The following is a 23094-nucleotide window of genomic DNA, read 5'->3' as shown; positions in this document are numbered from 1 at the left end:
CAGACTTGTCGCACATCAGGATCTTCGGATCGGAGGCATTTGTGCATGTGCCAAAGCAATTGCGCGACAAGCTGGATACAAAAGCGAAAAAGATGCTGCTAGTTGGATACAAAAGTGACTCTGCTGGATACAGACTTTATGATCCTGGAACGAAACGTGTCTCAGAGGCAAGAGATGTGACTTTTAATGAAAAAGAGATTTGTTCTAGAGTACAAGTTCCAGACACAGAAGTCCCCTGCCCAGGCATTTCAAGTATGAAGGACGACGAGACAGGACGAGACGAATCAAAGAGTGAGCAAGAAACAGAAGCTGCCGAGGATTCTCATCAAGAGAACGTACCGGACGAAGAGCGACCGCAATCTCCACCTACTCAGCAGAATCAGACACAGTCGCATCATTTGCGAAACCGTGATTCCATCAGACCACCGTCAAGGTATCAGGTGAATATCGCGGAGTGGAGAGTACCATCCTCTTTTCAGGAAGCTATCTCGGGAGACAATGCTGAGAAGTGGCGCGAGGCAATCAGAGAGGAATTGCAGGCCCATGAGCGGAACGAAACGTGGACGCTTGTTCCCGCAAGAAAAGACAGGACACCCATTGATTCCAAATGGGTATTCAAAATCCAACGGATGGCTTCCGGAGACATCAGTCGTTTTAAAGCACGATTGTGTGCGAGGGGTTTCCTCCAGAAGCCCGGTCTGGACTACAACGAGACATTTTCTCCCGTTGTGAGATACGACTCTCTTCGCGTACTTCTGGCCTTGATTGCATACAAGGATCTCAAGATGATTCAGTTCGACGTCAAGACGGCGTTTCTTTATGGAGAGCTAAAGGAAGACATCTTCATGAGGATACCGGAGGGTCTCAACGTCGGAGATGCGTCAAAGGAAAGTGTGTGCAAATTGCAAAAATCGTTATATGGCCTCAAACAGGCCTCCAGGTGTTGGAACAAGAAGTTCTCCTCTTTCTTAAGACAATTTAACTTCAGTGAAAGCGAAGCGGACAAATGCGTGTTCCGTGGCAGAGTTGAAGGCCACGACATATACTTGGCGTTGTTCGTCGACGATGGCATTGTCGCGGCCAAGTCGGCAGATAGTTTAAATTGCGTTGTTCAAGCCTTGCGAGGCGCTTATGACATCACATTAGGAGATGCGAGCATGTTCGCAGGCATGCAGATTGAAAGAAATCGAGCGGAGAAATCGATATTTTTACACCAGCGAGCCTATTTAGAAAGCGTGATAAATAAGTTCGGCATGATCGATGCCAAGACCGTGAGCATTCCGGCAGATCCACACTCTCACTTGCAACCGATAAAGAATGGAGAAGATTGCAAGCTCAAGGTACCGTTCAGAGAGGCTGTCGGATCACTCATGTTTTTGGCTGTCGTATCCCGCCCTGACATTGCGTTTGCAGTAAATGTGGTTAGCAGATATCTAAGTAGTTATGATAACAGTCACTGGGAGGCTGTAAAGCGAATAATCAGATATTTAAAAGGGACTATAAATGTAGGTATAAGATATAAAAACAGCGGGGGCGTTTTCAAACTTACAGGATACTCGGATGCGGATTTCGCGAGCGACATTGGAACCCGCAGATCGACCACTGGCTACGTCTTTACGTTAGCAGGTGGACCTGTAACCTGGTCCTCACAGAGACAAGGACTTGTGACACTCAGCACAACGGAGGCTGAATATGTTGCGGCTGCTTCTGCGACGAAGGAAGTAGTCTGGCTTAGAAAATTGCTCAGTGATATCGGATGTCGGTGTTCTCAGGCTACTACGATACACATTGACAATCAGAGTGCAATACGCCTTGTGAAAAATCCCGAATTCCACAAGCGTACAAAGCACATTGACATCCGTTATCACTTCATTAGAGAAAAGGTAGAAAGTAATGAATTGACTGTGTCCTTCATTCCTTCGAACTTTCAACTGGCGGATATTTTTACAAAAGCTTTGCCAAAGGATAGGTTTAGCTCTCTTCGCATAAGTCTAGGGATCGGGGATGAATTGGCAGAATACTCAAGTGGCGCGAGTGTTGAGGATTGATCTTTCGTAGTCTGCCAATTGTATTTTCCTCTCTGGTCGTTCATCGCGATCGACAGCGAGTCTATACAAGTTATATATTCCATTGTATGAAAGTTGTCGCTGCTGCGAGTGTGCCCGTCTATGTTTTTGTTATGCTTCTCGCCTCTACCGTTGAGAATCCCCTATACAGTCAGTCTTGTACCGGGTCAGCTCGCTGGCGCACGAAACTAAAGATTAAACGAGTCAATATTCTTTTGATACAAAAAGGCCTACCAAGTGATTTCTCTGAGCATCAACCATTTTCCCTTAACAAATTTTGCCTCTAGAAGATTAGCATTTGTAAAAAAAAAATATTTTTTTTGTTGCTTGACAATCAATTGTACTACATTCATAACATGAACGTGCTATATAAGTACCAAAAAAAAAAAAAAAAGAAAAAACCAGGACATTTCTTGCTTTTGCAATTAGTTATAAAGTTTGACCGGGCTGAATAATCAAATAGCGTTAATGACAAAATTATTTAAATCGCTTTAGATATTTGAATTGAGGACGACTCTTATCATTTATACTACACTTTACTCATTATATATTATTTATTTTCTTTGCGTTACAAAACATATTATTTAATATACATATTCATTGTACTGTTATTTGACGAAGTGTATCAATCATATTGTATGCCTGTCGCATGTATGTGACCCCGAGTTTATTTATTATTATTGTAAGACGACGTCTTCCAAGGCGGCCGGTGTTTAGAATTATTATTCCATATTGTTATATTTCACGAATTTACACGATGTTTGGACATGTATCTGTTGGGATGTGCTGGTCGAGACAAGAGACATTGTTTTCCTTATATATATATACACGCATCATTGTCTCACTTTGTTTTTGGTCCTATCACGTGAACGAAGAAACAGTCAACCACGTGAACATGAATGGTCTAAATATCAATCGCGGGATTCCGGGAGGTATCGGGCTTTTTCGGATCGACAGCGAAGGCCTGCCTGTGCGGCCTGAGATAAATTCGCACAGATCACTTGCTAATCTTCATGTCTCGAGGAGCGCATCGCAATACATAGTCGCGCATAATCGTAATAAATCAGTATTATACGAGGATCAAGTCATTCCAGTTTATTTCAATCAACTCTCTCATACCATCGCGCCCGTACTGCTGCATTAAATAAAAACTAGAAGCCTGTGTTTCGGCTCGCGTCGCCCGTGAAGATTCAAAATTATACCCGGGACTTTACACGCGAGAAAATTCACGAAACAATTATATTATTATGTTATGATTCCATAAGTTCTATTGTTTCTTAATTTTGAACATATTAATGTCGCATCTATATGCGGTTCAGTTAGTCGTATGGTTGGAAGTATGCGCCAGGTGAGGTCTAGTGATGTTGTCCGATTGGCTGAGCCGCTTAGTTACAACTAGGAAGACCCTATATGTTAGTACGGTTAGTAAAATCGTCTCAATAGTTATAAACAATGAATAATAATAGTAATATTGAGAAATACAATTGCATTTCTTAAGTAATTATTTAGAAAGATTTGTAGCGCACAAAAATACGGTTTCGAAAAAATGACGGGATGTTACAATACTCTCTCCTTGTCAAGCTGTCAGTATGTTACCACGAAAATTTCCCCATGAGTATAGATCTAGTGAGATTTGTTCATCCCAGATATTACATAAAAAGAAGTTACGTAGCTTCGTGAAATATTTTTTAATATATTCTTTATTTAATAAAGCAAGGAGGCAAAGAGTCGGATTTTGCATTATTGCTCTTAAAAATTTATAATAAATAAATACGATCTCGTGACTAACACAACCTTACCCGCTGCTAGCTGCGCATCTCCCCAAGTTATATTATGAATTTTATACTCATCTTTTTTCCAAAAAATCAATTTTTGCCTCCCTGCGGACAATTCTACTGATTAAGAATATCGTAAATTTAATAAGATTCATTAAATATTTTGGCCCCGGAAACGAAAAGAGCGGAAATCATATCTGAACGTGAAATTTTCACGTGTGTATGTGTGTGTGAGTGTGTGTGTGTGTGTGTGTGTGTGTGTGTATCGATAATATACATATCAATATATTCTTCATTTTGTATGTTTCAGCCGGAAGAATTACAACATTTTCTACTCTACATGCATGGTAGAGGAGGAGGAAGAGCAGGAAGATGGAGAGGAAGAGGCAGAGGAAACAGAAGGGGCAGAGGCAGAGGCGGAATTAATATTTTTTTATAATTAGAAAAAAAATGTAATTTGTTTTCCATTTTTCTTATGTAATACACGACTCATTATTTCTATAAAAATATTTAATTTTTATATATGTATATGTTCAGAATCTGTAAACTTCAGATGTACAGAAATATAATAAAGTCGTATTGTAACTATACCTTTTATCTCAATTATTTGTAATGCCACTGTATATGTATATATATATCCCTAACATTAATAACAGGGTGAGTTTTTCTAATCTTAAGAGGCAAATATTTGGAAATCACGGGGTTATAAAAAAAAAGTTTAATTTTTTAATTCTACATAAACTGCAATTTTCTAAAGTGTTCCTCTTTTTAATATTAGAAGAAGTAAAAATGTTTTTAAAATAAAAAATATAAATTTAATTAATATATGAATAAATTTATATATTTATATGCAGTTTTATAACTTTTCTTTTTGAAAAACACTTGGTTTATTAAATTCAATTATTGTGAAAAAACTAATTAACTTTGAAAAGTCTTTTAGAATTTATTATTTAATTTAATCTTGTTCAAAAATTAGTTTTATCTTTGACATTGCCATAATATTTGCACATGTGATTAAAGCACATATTTGTTACATGTCTCCAAGACATATTATGCAAGTAAAGAAAAATATTTATTTGGATTCTCTTTAATATCATGCAGCTTTTATAACTTTCTAAATAATAAAATTAATAATTTTTTTACACGTATAGGAAAATGTTTTAAGAAACCATATATATATCTTAAATTTAATTTAAATATGACAAGAGAATATACAGGGTGAGTCTTTTTAATCTTAACAGGCAAATATTTTGAAATCACAAAGTTATAGAAAAAAATGTTTCGTACAAAAGTTGTAGGGTTCAGAGGGGGACATAAGATGGTGCCATTGATTTGACATTGGATAGTCAATTGAAGGTCATGTAAAGGTCACCTTCAATTTTTAAAATGGAACTACCTATTTTTCATTACACATTCTTGTAGATTATCTCAAAAGCTTTCCAAAATTCTATAATAAAGTATTTCTATAAGTAAAAACAATATTTTTTTATATTTGAAATTTAGAGAATCGTTATAAAAAGCCTAAAGAAAGAAATATTTTAGATCGGTGCTGCTAGCGCAGCGGAAGAGGACATGAGTAGTAATCCCGGGATCCCAGGTTTCAAAACTTGGTCACTGCCTTCTTTTTATTTATTTTATTTTATATGTATTATTTATTATGTAAAAAAATAAATATTCGGCAAATATTTATTGTTGGATATGCATATTTCTCATTATATTTAAATGCAGAAAATGATCGAAATATAAATAAAATATTTTTACAGAGAAATCTTTTTACTCTTTTTGCAGATTTATATATATTTAAAAATTAGATTTGCCAAATATTTATTTTTTTTATATAATAATTTTAGTTTTTTACATAATAAATAATACATTTAAAATAAAATCAAACAAAATAAATATAAAAGAAGAAAGCACAGTCTAAATATAACTATGCACAATTTTGTTTTTTATATTTTTTTATATTCGTTATTATTGCATTAATTGTAGTTATAATTATTTCTTCTTTTTTTATCATAATTAATTAGAAATATGAAATACATGATGTTTTTTCAGTCACTCACTCATCTACACACACACACACACACACACATAAAATGTTTTTCTTCTATTTCTGTTGCAGGAAATACTAGATTGGAAAAATGGTCTCCCGAGTCCCTTAAATGTGCAGGATTATGCGAGGACCATTTTAATGATGACTGCTTCACAAATAGTTCAAAAAGAAGATTGAAGCGGGATGCTGTACCAATCCATTTTGAAAGTGAGTACAATTATGCACAGCGAAAAAAAGCAGACAAATGGAAATAGATAGACTAGCTCAAGAAGTAGACATACAGCAAGGAGTTGAAGTAATCGAAGAAAACGCCACACCAGTTATTGCATCTACCAGTTGTACAATAAATTCAGATATCGTAATGATGAATGAGCAACCGGCAGAACAATCACTTAAAACATATAGATCATCAAATTTATGTTTTGATATTCCAGCGGAAGAGGAAAATATCATAAAATGGATACATCTAGAGCCGCCCAACTATGAAAGAATTATTATTGATAAACCTGATTTGCTAAAGAAAGAAAAAATCAATAAAACAAAAAATACGAATAATGAGAGAATTACATATTATAATTAATAATTTAAAACATGAAAATGCTCGGTTGCAAAAACACATAAAAAGTTTAAAATATCGGCTACGTATGAGACGTATACCTAAAAAGCCAAAGGGAAATAAACAAAAAAAAGGTAGTAAAAAGATTGATAAATGAACTAGAATTGCACCCTGTGGCAAAAAAGCTATGATAAATTTACAGTTACATACACCAAATGCAAAATATACAGAAGAAGAAAAAAATTTATCGAGGCAACTTTATTATTATTCACCCTCTGCATTTTGTCGCTTACAGAAAGCGGGTTGCAATTTTCCTGGACAGCGAACAATACGAAGATGGTTAGAAGAATATGACATAAAACCAGGATTCTGCAATTTTATATTTAATAAATTAAAAGAAAAAATAACTCAATTACCAATGGAGGAAAGAGTGTGTGCTTTGAAATGGGATGAAATGTATATTAAATCGTATGAGGAATATTCATCTAAGTTAAATGAAATAGAAGGCCTTGTAGATCTCGGACCTCTAGGTAGAAAATCAGAGAGAGCTAAATGTGTGTTTGTGTTTTGTTTAGATAGTTTAAATGCACGGCACCCATGGCGTCAACCTATAGCATATTTTCTTCCAGGAAAATGTATGAAGGCGAATGAAATAATTATTTTATTAAAAGAATGTTTAGATTGATTATATGAAACAGGTGCTGATGTGCAACTTGTGACATGTGATCAAGGCACATGCAATCAAAGTGCTTATGCTCAACTCGGTGTTGATACATCAGAGCAATTTTTCATATATAAAGAAAAAAAATATTACGCTTCCTTTGATTTTCCGCATCTGGTAAAAAGATTGGCAAGTTTCCTGAGGACGCATAAAAACATCTATTGCGATGGAAATATAATTGCTTCCTACTCCGACTTTGAAACGACATGGTCCATCGACAATTCCACAAAAGGAGGTTCTAATTTATTGTCACACATAACAGAAGCGCACATTCGTCCAAATAGTTTCGAAGCTATGAATGTGAAAAGAGCATTCCAATTATTCAGTCATACTTTTGCAGCCGCGATAAGAACAGCTGGCCATGCAGGAGAATTAAATACAAATACATGGCAAGCTACAGCCGATTTTGCAGAACGCATGAATGATATTATCGATGCTTGCAATTCATACAGTTTAAATGTTAAATTTGGCGGAAAACGACCATTATCCCCTAAAAATCCAGATATTGAGATTTTATTAACAGAATTTGTAGAATGGTGTTTAAAATTGTCAAAATCACTAGAAAAAATAACTAAAGTACTTGTTTCAACGGTTTTGTTATAACTATAAAAGCTATTCTTGCAACTTATAAAGCACTCTTAAGTAAAAATGAAGAATTTGAATTAGTAACAGGATTATGCAATCAAGACTCCGTGGAACATTTATTTTCCAAACTTCGACAACGCGGATGATTTAATCCTAATCCGACTGCAAGAATGATACGACTTTCCATCAGGCACATACTTTCCACGGGATATATTCAAACGAGTGACAAAGGCAATGTACAATGCCCAGAAACAGAGACTCTGATTAATGAACCGAGTAAACTTACTAAGGCTATAGAAAATGTTATGGAAATCAGCAATACAACTCTAGAATATGATGTTGATGAAAACGATAAGTTACTTGCAGAGGATGCAAATATAGTCGAAGAATATTTTGATTACAAAAATATCGAAAATGATGAACAACATAGCAGTTACGATGACAATGCAATAGCATTCTTCGCTGGATTTGTGGCACGTCGAAGTTTTCAAAAAAGTAATTGTGAAAAATGCCGCGATGTTATGATGAAAACGCCAATGGACAAGTTAACAGCAAATGAGAAATACATACAATTTAGAGAATATCCGAATGATGATGAAGACGCTCCGACAATTACAAAATTAGTACGCCCAACAAATTATTTTATAAACATAATGAGAATACAGTTATTAGTATTTAATAAAACATGGCAGCATTATTGGGCATCTACACAAATTCTGGATAAAATTGTTGCGGAGTGTATAGAAGAAACAAATAAAATGCATGCTACATGGTTTGATATTAATGATGTGTGTTATAATCATCGAGTGCAAACATTAAGATATATGATTCTTGTAAAAATATACTCTCGCACGAGATACAATAATCGTGCTGGAAAAAAAACTGGTGCACCTCTCAGAAAAGTTAAATTTTTCGAACAAATAAAACAATTGCGTAAAAATTATTCAATGGAAAAATTTAAGAAAGGAATATATATATATATATATATATATATATATATGAACGTAAGCGTAAGCGCTTACGTTTAGTTCTCTACCATAGGCCTAAAAAAGAAAATGAAAGCAACAGAATTTAAAAAAGAAGAAAAAAGAGAAAGAAGATGAAAAAATAATAGGAAAAGGTAAAAAAGGTAAAAACTAAAAGGTAAAAAAAATAAGACAAATCAAAGAAATTACATACGTACGTAGACACATTAATCCTTTCTTTTGTTATGTTTACTTGTATCATGATATTGCATTGCAACGCTCAAATGCATACAATATTAAATATTTGCAAATAATATAACTTTTTAATAAACATTATTTTTGAATGATAAAAAATAAGTAGGATTTTTCAATTTCGTAGAAAATCGCAATAACAGTTGAAACATTAGCCTAAATCACACACTGCCAGGTTCTATCACGGATATTAAATAAAAAAGATTTAATATGCGATCATGCTAAGAAATTTATAAAATCATGAGCATTTTTATTATTAGCAATAATGTGATACAAGTAATGATAGTAATGAGATTTAAAGAACATTTTAATAATAAAAATATGATCATTGGCATATGATATTCTAGAGAGAATAAGGAAAAATTAATAAATACATATACAATTTGCTACAACAATAATATATAACTCCAAAATTGTGATTTTTCAGGAGACGATTTAATATAATAATAGTACATGTAGCAACCTTTTTCCCTGTGCTCATAACTACAATATTTTTTATTTGAGTTGTCATTGCTGCAACAAATGAGCGATATAAATAATAAAATGTATTCAACCAAAATAAGAATAAAACATGAAGACTATATAACAAAAAAGATGTTCTCAAATACACACGCATGTTGGGAAAAAAAGACACCAAAAGCATATGAATAATATAATTATTTAAAGGAAATCTACAGCATGCAGTGTAGATTATTAGTGTAGATTATTAGTGTAGATTTAATGTAGATTAGATAAGACTTAATAGTCTGACATTTGGGATCTGCGCATAATAAAAAGAATAAGGAAAAGAGTATAAAAAACAGAAAATAAGAACGGGAAATAAGGAATAGTTCAATATCAAACATGAAATGCAATTTAGTAACGCAGAATAGATAAATTTTTTTATCCATTTTCTATTTTATTGTGCTCAATCTCTTATGCAATTGTTTCAACTATTTGCGATCTTTTTGCATGTTTATTCATATGCCAATGAATTATATAGTCATATTAATTTAATAAAAATGTATTTATCAAAATAAGTTATGTAGTTATCATTTTTATAGTAAGAAAAATTTATATTTCTTGAATGTGTCCTACGTAAAAAAAACATTTCATTACATAATTATAATAAAATAACATTATTAAGTAAACGCTAAGTATATAACAGTTGTGTTAAGTATATAACAGTTATATTAATATTTACAGTTTTAATATATTTAATATTTGCCTGGGGAAATTAAAATGAAACACCCTGTATGTGTATATATATATATATATATATATATATATATATATATATATATATAATTAATTAATAAGATTTAATTGTTGAAGTTTCTGTGGGCCTCCCTAATGTACTGTACTGATAGAAAGGAACGTTAGGTAATATGCGTAGTCGAGTGGGTGAGACGACGAGTTAGAATTCTGGACCTTTCAAGTTCAAAACCTGCTTTTTCTATTTTTTTTAAAGGTGTATTCAAATACTTTATTATGTGTAAGACAATAAAGTAATAAATTATTAATTTATAATTATTAAAATGATTTCATATTTTTCAACAATTTTATAATTAGGAAAGATTACAATTTTTTTATGAAAACTAAAAAAATATTAAATTGATTACAAACTTATAAAGTTTTAGTTACATAAGCAAAATTGTTAAAAAATGTGCGTATAATTTTAATAATTATCAAATAATAATTTATTAATTGATTGTTCTTATACGTAATAACTTTTGTGAATACACCTTTGAAAAAAAACGAAATTAAAAAAATTAAAACAGCAGGGTTTGAACTTGAAATGGATTCTAGCACCAAGTTTCTCAACACGAAAATTATGGGCGTAGCACGGACTCGCACCAAATACAAACTTTATCGACCCTGCCAGAAAATGGGTGTGCAGTTAGTTCCGATATTGAAAACGGGTGCGAGGGGCGCTTCAAGCAGTGCCGTAAAAACGGTAACAGCCAAAACGCCGGCCTGGCCGCTCTCATCTTTCTCTCTGGTTCTGGCTAATATCTGGGATAAACGAATCCGTAATTCCCAGCCGACCGATAGACGTCTCCACCATGTCGCCTGTCGACCCTTAAAGCTCAGCCTCTCTTGTTAATCGAGGTGTATAGAGAAAGGATGTCATTCTGACCATATTTAGATATAACATAATACCACCATTCACAATTATCAATCATTCCCAATAGTGTTAGAGGTGAACAAACGTGATACTTTGCTTCGCTAGAACACAAAAATCCATAGAAGAAAAATAGTGAGTTAAAAATCATTTGTACTTCATCAAATCAATTGTAATTGGATTATTGTATAAAGAACAAAATTTTACATTAAATATGAACGTTAAACTAACAATTTAATGCCGATATATATATATATATATATATATATATATATATATATACATATATATATATATATACATATATATATATATATACACACACATATATATGAATCATATATATAATATTTAATAGTTTTTAAAGGCTATCTTTTCTTATTTTGCATTAAAATTTACAATTACATTATTTTTGTAAAAAGCTAATATAAATATATAAATATTTCTTTAATTCAGAAATGGAGGCTGTAATTCAACAAAAAGTCATAGAAGTTGCCAATCATGTTGAGCAGCAATTGGATGCAGAGTTGGAAAAATTAGATAATTTAGATATCAGTGATTATGAGAAGATACGTGCACATAGATTAAATGAATTAAAACAAATGCAAAAACAAAAACAGAATTGGCTGACTTTGGTAATATATGTAATATGACATTTATTATGAAGCCCTGCACATAATAGAGAAAATATTAAGAATAAATATTAAATATTAGGAATAAGAATTATTTTAATATAATAAAATCAAAAAGATTCTGATATATATAAAAATATAAATTAGGATATAAAGAACTAAAAGAGCTAATAAACTAGTACTACCTGAATTTGTATTTGTATATTAGTTTTTCGATGTTATTTTAAAATAATTTCAAATATTTAATATTTATTCTTAATATTTTTTTCTATTGTCAGGGTCTTGGATTTTTAAATATTAAAAATAAATGTTATAATTATATGTAAATATATAAAAGCAATATATATACAAATTTATATTAAATATATACAAATTTTATCAAAATATAATGTAATGTTATATAATTAAATATTATTACAGGGTCATGGAGAATATACAGAAATATATGATGAGAAAGAATTCTTTGAAATATCTAAGAAGTCAGAAAATATAGTCTGTTTATTTTATAAAGACGATTCTCCACGGTGTAAAATTGTAGATCATCATTTCAAAATTCTTGCAAAAAGACACATTGAAGCAAGATTCTGTAAATTAAATGTCGAAAGATGTCCATTTTTAACTGGTATATTCATTTAAAATATTCATATTCTATTAAAATATTAATATATTTATTGTATTATAATTATGCATATTTGAACATTACAGAACGATTACGGATTAAAATTATACCTACAATCGCGCTAATTGTGAATGGTAAAACTAAGGATTATATTGTAGGCTTTACTGAATTAGGGAACTGTGATGATTTTTCTACAGAAACACTGCAGTGTCGTCTTGCACAATCTGGTGTAATCAATTATGATGATGATTTACTTCCTTCACAAACTGGCAAGAAGTCATTTATATTTAAACCTTCAAAGCCTAAGACTATTAAAGGACGCAATTCAGATGATTCTGATAATGATTAAAACTGTATTTAAACATGAAAATTTATATCTTTACATTTGCTGTACAATAGGGTATTACTTAAAGACCATCTACTAGACAAGGTTATTCTTTGCCAAAAAATAAGTCAAAAAGTTTTGAATAATTTTTGCTATAACAATAAAGGAGTAATTATTGTGTAAAGTGTACAGAAAAAAATTATTTAGGATTTTTTAACTTATTTTTTTAGTAAGGAATAACACTATGTAATTAGTGGGCAGTCTTTAAGTGACACCTTGTATATTGTGCATTAAATTTAATAATTATATTGCTTTGTTTTGTTTGATAGTAAACTGAATGCATTTTTAAAATTGATTCTATATTTTGATGCACTTTTGGGATAGCTTGAAATTATTTATTTATAACAAAAGCTAAATTTATAAATAGCGTCAACTTACTAATATTTTTCTATTTTTGCCTATTTATCTATGAACAATTTAAATTACTTTTATATAAAAATATATATAATGATCAAATTAAAGACATACAAAATGTAATTTAGATTTCTATTAAAATAAAGTTATTTTATAACAATTGTATGTATTTTGTAAGTTGAGATTGTAATATTTTATCGATATATAATAAAGTTTTTTCAAATTATAAAATTAAAAAATTAATAAAATTTAGAAAGAGAAAGGACAGAGAGAAAATTTATATCTAAATTTAATTTACATAGATTTGAAATATTACATAATAGTATAAATCATAACAAATGTTTAATTTTTATTTATATATTCATAAGATTTCATACAAATGAGAGAAACAATGTGATACTTTTTGGGTTTTACATAGAAAACAAAAATTTAAATTTTTAAAACTAATATATATAGAATACAGAAAAATAGTAAGTTTTTATATTTCATATAAACTGCAATATATTGTAAAACATGACAGATTGCTGTACAAGTTATTCAGAATATCACAGTAATAAGAATTGCAGTGACAAGAATTATATACATCAAGTAAATTTTCTAATTTTAAAATGTTCCCAAAATATGTATTTGCAGTTTATATCTATAATAAAAAGAGAAAATTCCACTATCATAATAAAGAAAATTAACATATATTTGTAATTTTATTTGTAAATTTAAAGAATAACTGCGTTTAATTGTAATAAATGTTACAAAAATCTATCCACAGTTTTTACAAGGAAAAATATTAACCTTCTATGTAGCAAGTATGCATATCATTTTGACGTCATTTTGCTACTTCAATTATTCAAATTTTCTTTTTAAACTATGTTGAATTGTTGCATCAAAATATATCAAATAATACATACTAATAAACAAAGTATATGCATAATATAACATCATGGGGATGCTGGAGTGACTTGAGAAGTCAGTTGTTTTTTTCCTTTCTTATCGACAAAATATGAGGTCAAATAAACTATAAATCTATTTATTGGCTATACGGATTGTTTTTTTTTTCCTAAAATTAGAACGCTTCGCCCTTTGTTAATGTTAATACTTTAATTTGTACAGGAGAAAGATTTATCAATCTGTATAGTCTTAATATTTCTTGATTACAGAATAAGAATTCATAATTCTGTAATTAAGAAATATGAGACTATACAGATTGATAAATCTTTTTCCTGTACAAATTAAAGTATTAATATTAACAAAGGGCGAAGCGTTCTAATTTTAGATCAAAAACAACCCGTATAGCCAATAAATAGATTTATACTTTATTTAACCTCGTATTTTGTCGATAAGAAAGGAAAAAAAAACAACTGACTTCTCAAGTCACTCCAGCATCCCCTTAGAAAAAAAATTAAAAAAACTTTATCTCTTGATATCATGAATAAATTTAAACATATCAGGAGACAAATTTGTTTACAATATATGTATTTATGAAGTTGATTTTAAATTTGTAAAATAAGATGACATGAAATTTATTTACAACATGTAGGAAATATTTTTTTGTGATAATATATATGTAAGTATATATCAGATTCAATGTGCTTATCACTGCTTATCTACATACACATGGAATTGAATTAGGCTAATCTATATGTAATACTTATAGGGCAATGGTAAATTTATTAACAAAAATATTTGCATTACAACTAATTAATGCAAATTTATATTTTGAAATAATGAAACAACCTTTTGACGAGTCCAAAAGTTTAACCTTGAATTTATTTAAATTAAGCTCTAAAATTGTTAATATATATGATAATTCTGAAAATAATTCATTGTCAATGTGTATTCACATTATTTGTAACAACCTCTATATTTTAGTTTGTTTCCATTATTGAAAACAATCTGACCCAGTCATTGTGAAATGTGTCAATTCAGATAATTTTATATAAATATTCATATCTGAGAAAATCACATAAGCATATGTCTTCTACCTTTAATACGATTTACCAAATTACAAATCTTAAGTGCTGGCCCAAGTTTTAGCCCCATATATTTCATCATCATATCACTATTAAGAAGAAGTAAAGCTTTGCCATCAATTTCCTAAAAATTATTATTGATTATATAAAAGTAATTTAATACAACAAAACATAATAAAAATATAATTTTGTATTTGCCTTACATGTTTCCTAAACAAATCTGCGTGTTGTCCTAATGCTGGATCTGTAATGGCAATATAATGTATTACATCTTCAATAGTCCATTCTGCTGGTTCAGTGGAAGGAATGCGATTTGCAGAAGATTCAGATTGAGTAGTAGATGTTGCTGCTTCAAATTCTAAATATAAACATATTTTTTAATTACTATATGCACTATTTTATGAGAATGTATTATGTGTATCAATTAAGACTCCTAGCTTCTCGCCGACTATGTTGGAGTTGTGACGTCAGAGGCGAGAAAACAAGTTAAAAATTTATACATGCCATTTCGAAATAAAAAGGTATTTCGATGAAACAGTTTTTCAGATGGCTTTAGCACACTCTTAAAATACCTAAAAAATTATTTTTTTCCTTTTACAATTAATCAATAGTTGTAAAATGACTGTAATTTAAGGTCCTGTAATCTGTCTGGACTTTGCAGATGCATAATCAAAGTCTGATATCACGATCATTTGTTAATTGACTGTCAAAAGGAAAAGAATAATTTTCGAGGTATTTTAAAAGTATGCTAAAGCATTTATGAAATAGTGTTTCATCGAAATATTTTTTCATTAAAAATGGCATCTAAGAATTTTCAGTATGTTTTCTTGCTACTCACATCATAATCTAATATGGTTGTGGTGAGGATGCAGGAGCCTTAAGACATAAAAAAACATTATATAATAATAATATTGTATATATACACATGTATATTTATATTGCACACATTATCTATATTATTATATTCTTTATTATTAAAATTTAGTATAAAACATGGAATAATTACCAGGAACAGACTTGCGAGGTTGTTTTGCAAGTGTAGGAGTTGACAGTGTAGAATCATTTGTACTTTGTACAGTGCTCTGCTGTTGCTGTGTAGTAGATGTTAAGTTTTGTTGACTTTGTGATGACCATCTTCTTTTTTCTGTTATGGTGTTATTTGCTTCATCACTGTTAATAGATTGTGATTGTTGCGTACTAGGACATTTGTTGCAAGCCTCTTTTCTTCTGACTAACATGTGTTCACATGCACATAGATCCTCGAGTTGCCGCCTAATATACGTATAAAAATCTTCTTCTTCCAGAAAAATCGGTAATCTAACAGAGGCAGGCTTACTTTCCAGAGTCAAGTTTATGGTTTCACCCTCGCCACGTTTCAACAAACTCAACATCTGCCTGGGACTCATGGCTGCCATTAAAAATGCTTGAAAGATTTCTCTTACAACATTTAGTATAGGACCAACACCAAATTGTGCTGGCATAGCTTTCACTTTTCGAGGATCAAAATATGGTCCACAGGAACAGTTATGATTAACATAAATTGTAACTGCAATGTGTACAATTGTTATATTATTTGATTTTTAGTCTTACATGCACTTTTTTTTTTGTAGAAAATGTCACATTGTATTTAACGTAAAAACTAACCATTTTCAAGTGCATGTGGTTTTGTATTAGCCGTACTAGTATCAGGTTCTGTAGCTGGCTGTGGTGGTGCACTGGAACCTGCAGGGCTCACTAATGCAACTGCTGGTTCTCTGCTAGTATTATTATTTCCAGAAACTGCCATTACTAACAAAACATTACTAGTTCTGGACTTAAATCTGTTGGAACCTATCGCTGTATGTATTAAAAATGCAAGTTATTGACATGAAAGTTTACAGTATATTACAGATATTTAAATACTATGAAAAATAACTATTATCTATATATTGATTAATTTCGAAAATTATATTCATTTTCTCCATACATTTTTGCCTTGGTGGTTGCAATGGATGCCCACTTTTAAAACACCAACCCGCAGGGAAAATATCTCGAGAATCGTAACGACACCAATAATCAAAAGCACCGCGCCAACCATCAAATGTAATATGTATCATGTCATCTTTAACCGCACCAACAGTTGCGGTGCATATAAGTTGAGGATTTTTTTTATCAATTGCTTCTAATTTATGTCCGACTTCAAACATATTAGAACGTGGTGTCTTTGGTTCACGTTTGAACACTTTTGCTGGTGCCATTTCAGCACCATTCAACGTTTTTAGAAGGAACATTGGCCAGCTGGAAGCATTCATCCGGAAGCCTAATGGAGGTTGTAGCATCCCACCAGACTTCTCACAGTGACCTATCGGATGTATCTCATTACTGTCGACCAATCGCCAGAAATCATTTTTATTATCAGAACCATCTAATCTTAATCTCAACCGAGGTCCAAGAACGCCCACTACAGTAGCGATACAAGTTGATGTTAGGTTTCGTGGATCTAATGCTTCCAATTTCATATTGATTTTAAATTCATTTGTTGGTGGAACCTCATGCTAAAAAAGAAAAATCTATAATGTAAATTCTACATCTTAAGAATTATCTTAAAAATAAATATAAAGATTCTCTGTTTATATTAATTTTTATATTATGAAAAATAAAACTCATGAATTGATTAAATTGTTAGTCATAAACACTTATATATGATTAAACAGGGAAACATATATAAAACAAATAAAGTTATATTGCTCTTGTACCTGTTTGAAACACTCTACTGGAGCTGCTGTACTTTTGGTTTCCCTTAAGTAAAGATCCCAATCAAAAGTCTGATAGGTTTCATATTGAAATGGTCCAGTAGATGTTGATGGTGAATGAGATATGGTTGTATGATTATTTGTATTTGTATAAGATTGTGTAGTTGACGGTACATTATTGCCACTTGGCAATCCAGATGGAGCAGGAGATTGCGCAGGCGACGCTGTATCCCTATTGCCTGTAAATTCCATATATATTTGTTACTCACAAATAGAATTTTTTATAATATAAATTTTATATCAAGGGTATGTATTTATCACTTTTCTTCGTATCAGCTTGACTCTCTTTCTTTTGATATGCATTTAAACAAAATGAAGAGCAGAAATCTTTTGTTGGACCATCCTTCTGTTCTAATTTGACAGGCGTATTTCTGATTACATTGTCACATTGTACACACGCGCCTCGTGCATAAGTCTTACGTGATTCAGACAGACACGTTTCTGAACAGAACTCTTTCTTGCCATTCTGAGTAGGAAGAACATATTTCAACGGTTGTTTTGTTTCCCCGCACCATGTGCAAGCATTCTTTGATTTTGGCGGTCGGCCTGGACCTATTAAAATAAAAATATTCAAATTAAAAAAATTTTTTGTTTACATTTTCCTTACACTTGTTCATCAAAATGTAATCAAATATATAAATATATATATATACATAAATATATGTGTGTATATATATATATATATAATTATGTACACATAAAGAAAAATATATATAAATATATAAATGAAATCCATATGTACATATATAAAATAAGTTGAAATAGCAACGAGATACATTGCAATATATACGAAGCGAATAGTCTATGCAAGTTTACAAGGTTATTTTTTTTGGCAAGTATCTTAACATACCTCGCATCTTGGTCTGTGTGGACGACATGTTCCGGCATACAAGGGTAAGGATTAAATGAAATCGCCAGAAAAGCTAGCTAGCACAATAACTAATTGATTAAAATCATGTTCGTATGTAATATCGAAATGAATTTCAAAGCCGCAAACGCGCCACAAGATTGAGATGATACGAAAACTTCTTACACGAAGACGAATCGTCACTAGATGAAATATACACACACGCTTCTCTATTTATTATAATTCTGATCTATACTACCAGAGTATAAGGATTTCAACTATGGAATCAAAATAATCTATGTATCCCGTATTGTAAGTTATTGTATCACTCCGCCATATTGCTTCAATTTGGCCGCGCAATCCGCGCATAATAGCTTCGGAGGAATAAAGCAAAAACAAGGTGATTTTCGTCATTTAAACACGATAAATGTTTTTTTAACTACATACATTATTACAAATTTAAAACAATAAATTTGTAGTCAAATTTTTTAATAAAAAAGAAAGAAAAATAAAAATTAGAAGAAAATTACAAGAAGCACTTAAAGGCCCGTATTCAAGGTGCGAATCCATGCAGCGGAATAGCGTTGTGACATCCCGCCATTGGTGGTGTCACGTCCTAGTGACTGTAACATCCCGTCATTTTTTCGAAACGGTTGTCACGTCCTAGTGACCTTCCTACTCTCTCTATTCCTAGGCTAGAAAGAATGGGGCGCTCTCTATTTTTTATGAGGCAACCTGCTTACACCGGCTATACCTCAGGGACGCCGAAAGCACGGACTATACTGTGGAACTAGGGACCGAGTGTTGGGACATTGAGGATGGGGAATTCTAGTTACTAGTAAAAAAAGGATTTCTACTAGCGATTCTTTCTAAACTATTTAATAAATTTATCAATTGATCGACCGTGATTTCCCCGTTTAAATAGTTGTTAATTAATAAATTCAATAGCGAAAATATAATATAACTCTCAAATCTAAGGTCTTGAGAATCCCTCATGTGGTCCTATTATTAAATGATTATTTAAATTATACGAATTATCGGTTTTCGCGAAGTCTTACGTTTATCGTGTACAATGGATCTGGAAGGTTATCTAAACAGACGAGAAACTGGTCTAAATCGATGTTTCCCTCTAAAACGTCTGTTAGTAGGGCGATAATTATACTTATTATCGTATGAATTTCTTTGTTAATTAATTTCCGATTTTTTTCAATAGTAGATTCTGATGACATTTGAGAAATGGTTCAAAAATTTAAATAACTAGCATATTGATTGATTTTAAATGAGATATCCGGACACTGTTCTTCTAAGAATTTTATTAGGTCCTGGGAGATTTCCTCCTCTATTTCTGATACTAAATCGCATAGTTCCGTGAATAATGACGATTCGAAAAAGTCGTCGTTGAAATCAAAAGAATTAGATAGTTCGCCAATTGAGGGTTCGAACTTTGTGTCTGGGAAGGTTCTTTCGTCCGTAAAAAGGGTTTTGTCAAGGGCTTGTCGCTGAAGCCAACGTAAGGTAGATGCGGCGCGGTTAGCACGATTCTTTTTACTTGCTCTACGATTACGTTTCTTTCGATATTCGATCTTCTGTTTTCGCGTTTTCATGAAGCATAGAATAGTAGTGAGGTATCAAATTTAATAAGGGAATATTGTCAGGGAGATATTAATAAGGAAAATGTACTGATGGAGATTGCATCAGTGTCGTATTAATATCTTTGTTAATTTACCGTTGGATCCCGTCGATTGTATTTAGGTAGACAATAGGAAAATAGTTAAATATTTAAATAATTAGCATATTGATCGATTTCAAATAATTTGTCTGGACACTGATCTTTTAATGATTGTATTAAATCTTTACGGTGAATTTGTTTCTGAGAAGTATCTTCTTCTATTTGTGACACTAAATCACACAGTTCTGCAATTAGTAACCGTTCTGAGAATTGATCCTTTATTGTTTGTACTTCGTTCCCTAGGATAAAATTGTTCCGGGAAATTATTTCTTTCTACTTGCAATACTAATTCGTGTAATTCCGTGATTAGTAACTGCTCTGAAGAATCGGTTTCTGAACTAAATGTATTAGATGGTTCTTTTGGCAAGGATTCTATTTCAGAGTCAGGGGGAATTCCTTTGTCTGAGATTGGTGATAACTCTGGGAAGCTAGTTCTGAGATTAAAATAATTAAGTGCTTTTTCTATTAAAGAATCAATTGAACCTGATAATTCAGAAGTCGTGAATTCAAGGGAATTAAGTGGTTGGTTGATCGAAGTTCGGTCTCAATATGAGGGGGAGTTCCTTTGTTCGCTATGGGCTTATTGTCAAGATTTGAATAGAGAAGTCTTCAATCTTTTTATGGTCTCCGGAGAAAAGGTAACTTTTTCACACGATTTGACGCGAGGTCTATTATCTATTGACCGTCGCCCCACACAACGTAGAGTAGATGCGGCACGTTTAGCGCGAACCTTTTTTTCCTGCTCTGTGTTTTCTTTTATTCCGACGTGCGATCTTCTGTTTTAATGTTTTCATTTATAATACGTTATGGAATAATAGGAAAATGGTTATCAATTTAATATAAGGGTACAATTGAGAAGGATGTATTGAGAGGGATTGCGTTTATTGAACCAATTCCAATTAACTAAGGAATTTATTAAGGGGTAACACCACTGTAAAATTTTCAAAAAATCGATTTTTTTTTTGGGGCTTAAAAAATCCTTTGAACCCTGTAGAATACGAGGAAAAAACTTTTATACGTGAAACTAATTTTTTTCATCAAAATTCCTAGCTATGTACTGAACGAGTCGGGCGACTCCGAAACGGCTATCTGCTCCGGGTGGAAACCTGTCGAGAGAGTAGTGCATAATACCTTGCTTATTGATTTCTAAGTTATGTGAGACACTACTAGATGAAATATATCTAGATATATGAAATATATCTAGATATATCTAAAATATATCTAAAATATATCTAAATATATCTAAATATATCTAAATATATCTAAATATATCTAGATATACGAAATATATCTGGAAATGGAAATTGGCGTCGAAGCATATAATTTTTGCATCAAATCCGATGCAAAACGAATCAAGCACGCAGAGGCACAATTATCAGATGCAGCAAAAAAAGCGCGCTCTGGCATAACATCTGCGAGGAAAGAAATGGAGGACGAATATTCCAACTTAGAAGGGCAGCTTTACGGTGCTGGGATTGCAGACTAATAGTAAAAATTATTTTTGAGTCGAATTTTAAATTTTTTCATGTTATAATACAACTCCAAACTTTAAACGCGTTTTTCTCGAAACACGTTTTTTCAACGCGGCAAGCAGTATAACTCTAACAATTTTTAATATTTTCACTTGAATTTTTTACTGTACATTCAAAACAACATTTCGAAGTACAATACGTATGGAATTTTTGATACGTTGCTCTAAACATTTTTTATTGCCAAATAATGTCACTTTTTTTTTGTCGAAAAATGAACGACTTTATTCAAATGCTCGCCAATCACTCAAAAATCAATATTTCTAAAATCCCATACGTATTGTACTAGATATACCATTGAAGATCATGAGGAATTTTTTTATTTGTTCTTGGTTCAAATTTCCAACGGCTACACTGCTTGCCGCAGACCCCTTTATTTTAAAGGAGCATCAGGGAATATGGCTGCCATTCTGCCATTTTGTAATATTATTTTATGAAAAAATTTTTACAAGTACTTCAATATATGCTTATTAACTTCACGGAGTATTAATACTTTATTTCATTTCCTTTCATTAAAAAAAAAATGTCGAAAAAGTGCAATTTTTTGGGCCGTTACAGTGGTGTTACCTCTTAAAATAATGTTTGTTAAATTATTGATCTCCTAGTATCATTTTATTAGGAAGGGGAGAGGTGAAGGAAACGTCTACATACAGTGCAGCGAGGCGCACGACATAGATAATAGCGCTTTTAGAGGTGAAGGAAATGTCTACAATACAGTGCAGCGAGGTGCACGACATAGACAATAGCGCTCTTAGAGGCGAGGGAAATGTCTACAATACAGTGCAGCGAGGTGCACGACATAGACAATAGCGCTCTTAGAGGTGAGGGAAATGTCTACAATACAGTGCAGCGAGGTGCACGACATAGACAATAGCGCTCTTAGAGGTGAAGGAAAGTTGGTGGGAGAAAGGTCTTTGGTGCGTTATTCCGAACTCGGGGCGATAGAAATATGAGAATGAGAATGAAAGGAATTATTAGAATAATAACAGGAGATCTGTCTTTATGTTAGAATCTAATATTGATGTAATTTCTTATTGATAGGATATTTGAAAGGTGATTGGATAATGATTGAAAGAAATCTACGCGACCTTCGAAACTCGTTCAAATTTTTATGTAATGTCGGAGTGTTGGATGATCTGTGTGTTTAACAGATTCCTACCTTT

The 23094-nt window shown here is 31.7% G+C and overlaps 3 protein-coding genes across 3 annotated transcripts; 2 read left to right on the top strand and 1 right to left on the bottom strand.

Moving 5' to 3' along the window:
- Window positions 1-7926: 7926 nt before the first annotated feature.
- LOC146723668 (uncharacterized) lies at window positions 7927-9412 on the top strand. Its single transcript, XM_085481360.1, has 2 exons — window positions 7927-8658; window positions 9401-9412. Exons 1-2 carry the CDS (start codon window positions 7927-7929, stop codon window positions 9410-9412), a joined length of 744 nt encoding a protein of 247 aa, XP_085337486.1.
- A 1583-nt stretch (window positions 9413-10995) lies between these two features.
- On the top strand, window positions 10996-16526 carry LOC114928639 (phosducin-like protein 3). The gene is made up of 4 exons (XM_029299893.2): window positions 10996-11212; window positions 11534-11712; window positions 12130-12331; window positions 12415-16526. The coding sequence occupies exons 2-4, from the start codon at window positions 11536-11538 to the stop codon at window positions 12675-12677; spliced, it is 642 nt and encodes a 213-aa protein (XP_029155726.2). The 5' UTR covers window positions 10996-11212; window positions 11534-11535; the 3' UTR covers window positions 12678-16526.
- Window positions 13750-19252, bottom strand: Scm (Polycomb protein Scm). The gene is made up of 8 exons (XM_029321645.2): window positions 18677-19252; window positions 18088-18378; window positions 17770-18005; window positions 17001-17568; window positions 16679-16870; window positions 16041-16580; window positions 15238-15392; window positions 13750-15158 (listed from the first exon to the last, which is right to left on the bottom strand). Exons 1-8 carry the CDS (start codon window positions 18702-18704, stop codon window positions 15024-15026), a joined length of 2145 nt encoding a protein of 714 aa, XP_029177478.1. The 5' UTR covers window positions 18705-19252; the 3' UTR covers window positions 13750-15023.
- Between the last annotated feature and the right edge of the window lie 3842 nt (window positions 19253-23094).

The sequence above is a fragment of the Nylanderia fulva genome, unplaced genomic scaffold (genome assembly GCF_048542155.1).
Source record: "Nylanderia fulva isolate GAGA-0341 unplaced genomic scaffold, ASM4854215v1 Scaffold177, whole genome shotgun sequence".
In the NCBI taxonomy this organism is placed as follows: domain Eukaryota; kingdom Metazoa; phylum Arthropoda; class Insecta; order Hymenoptera; family Formicidae; genus Nylanderia; species Nylanderia fulva.
The sequence above is the reverse complement of the archived record's forward strand: the minus strand, read 5'-3'. Positions and strand labels throughout refer to the sequence as shown.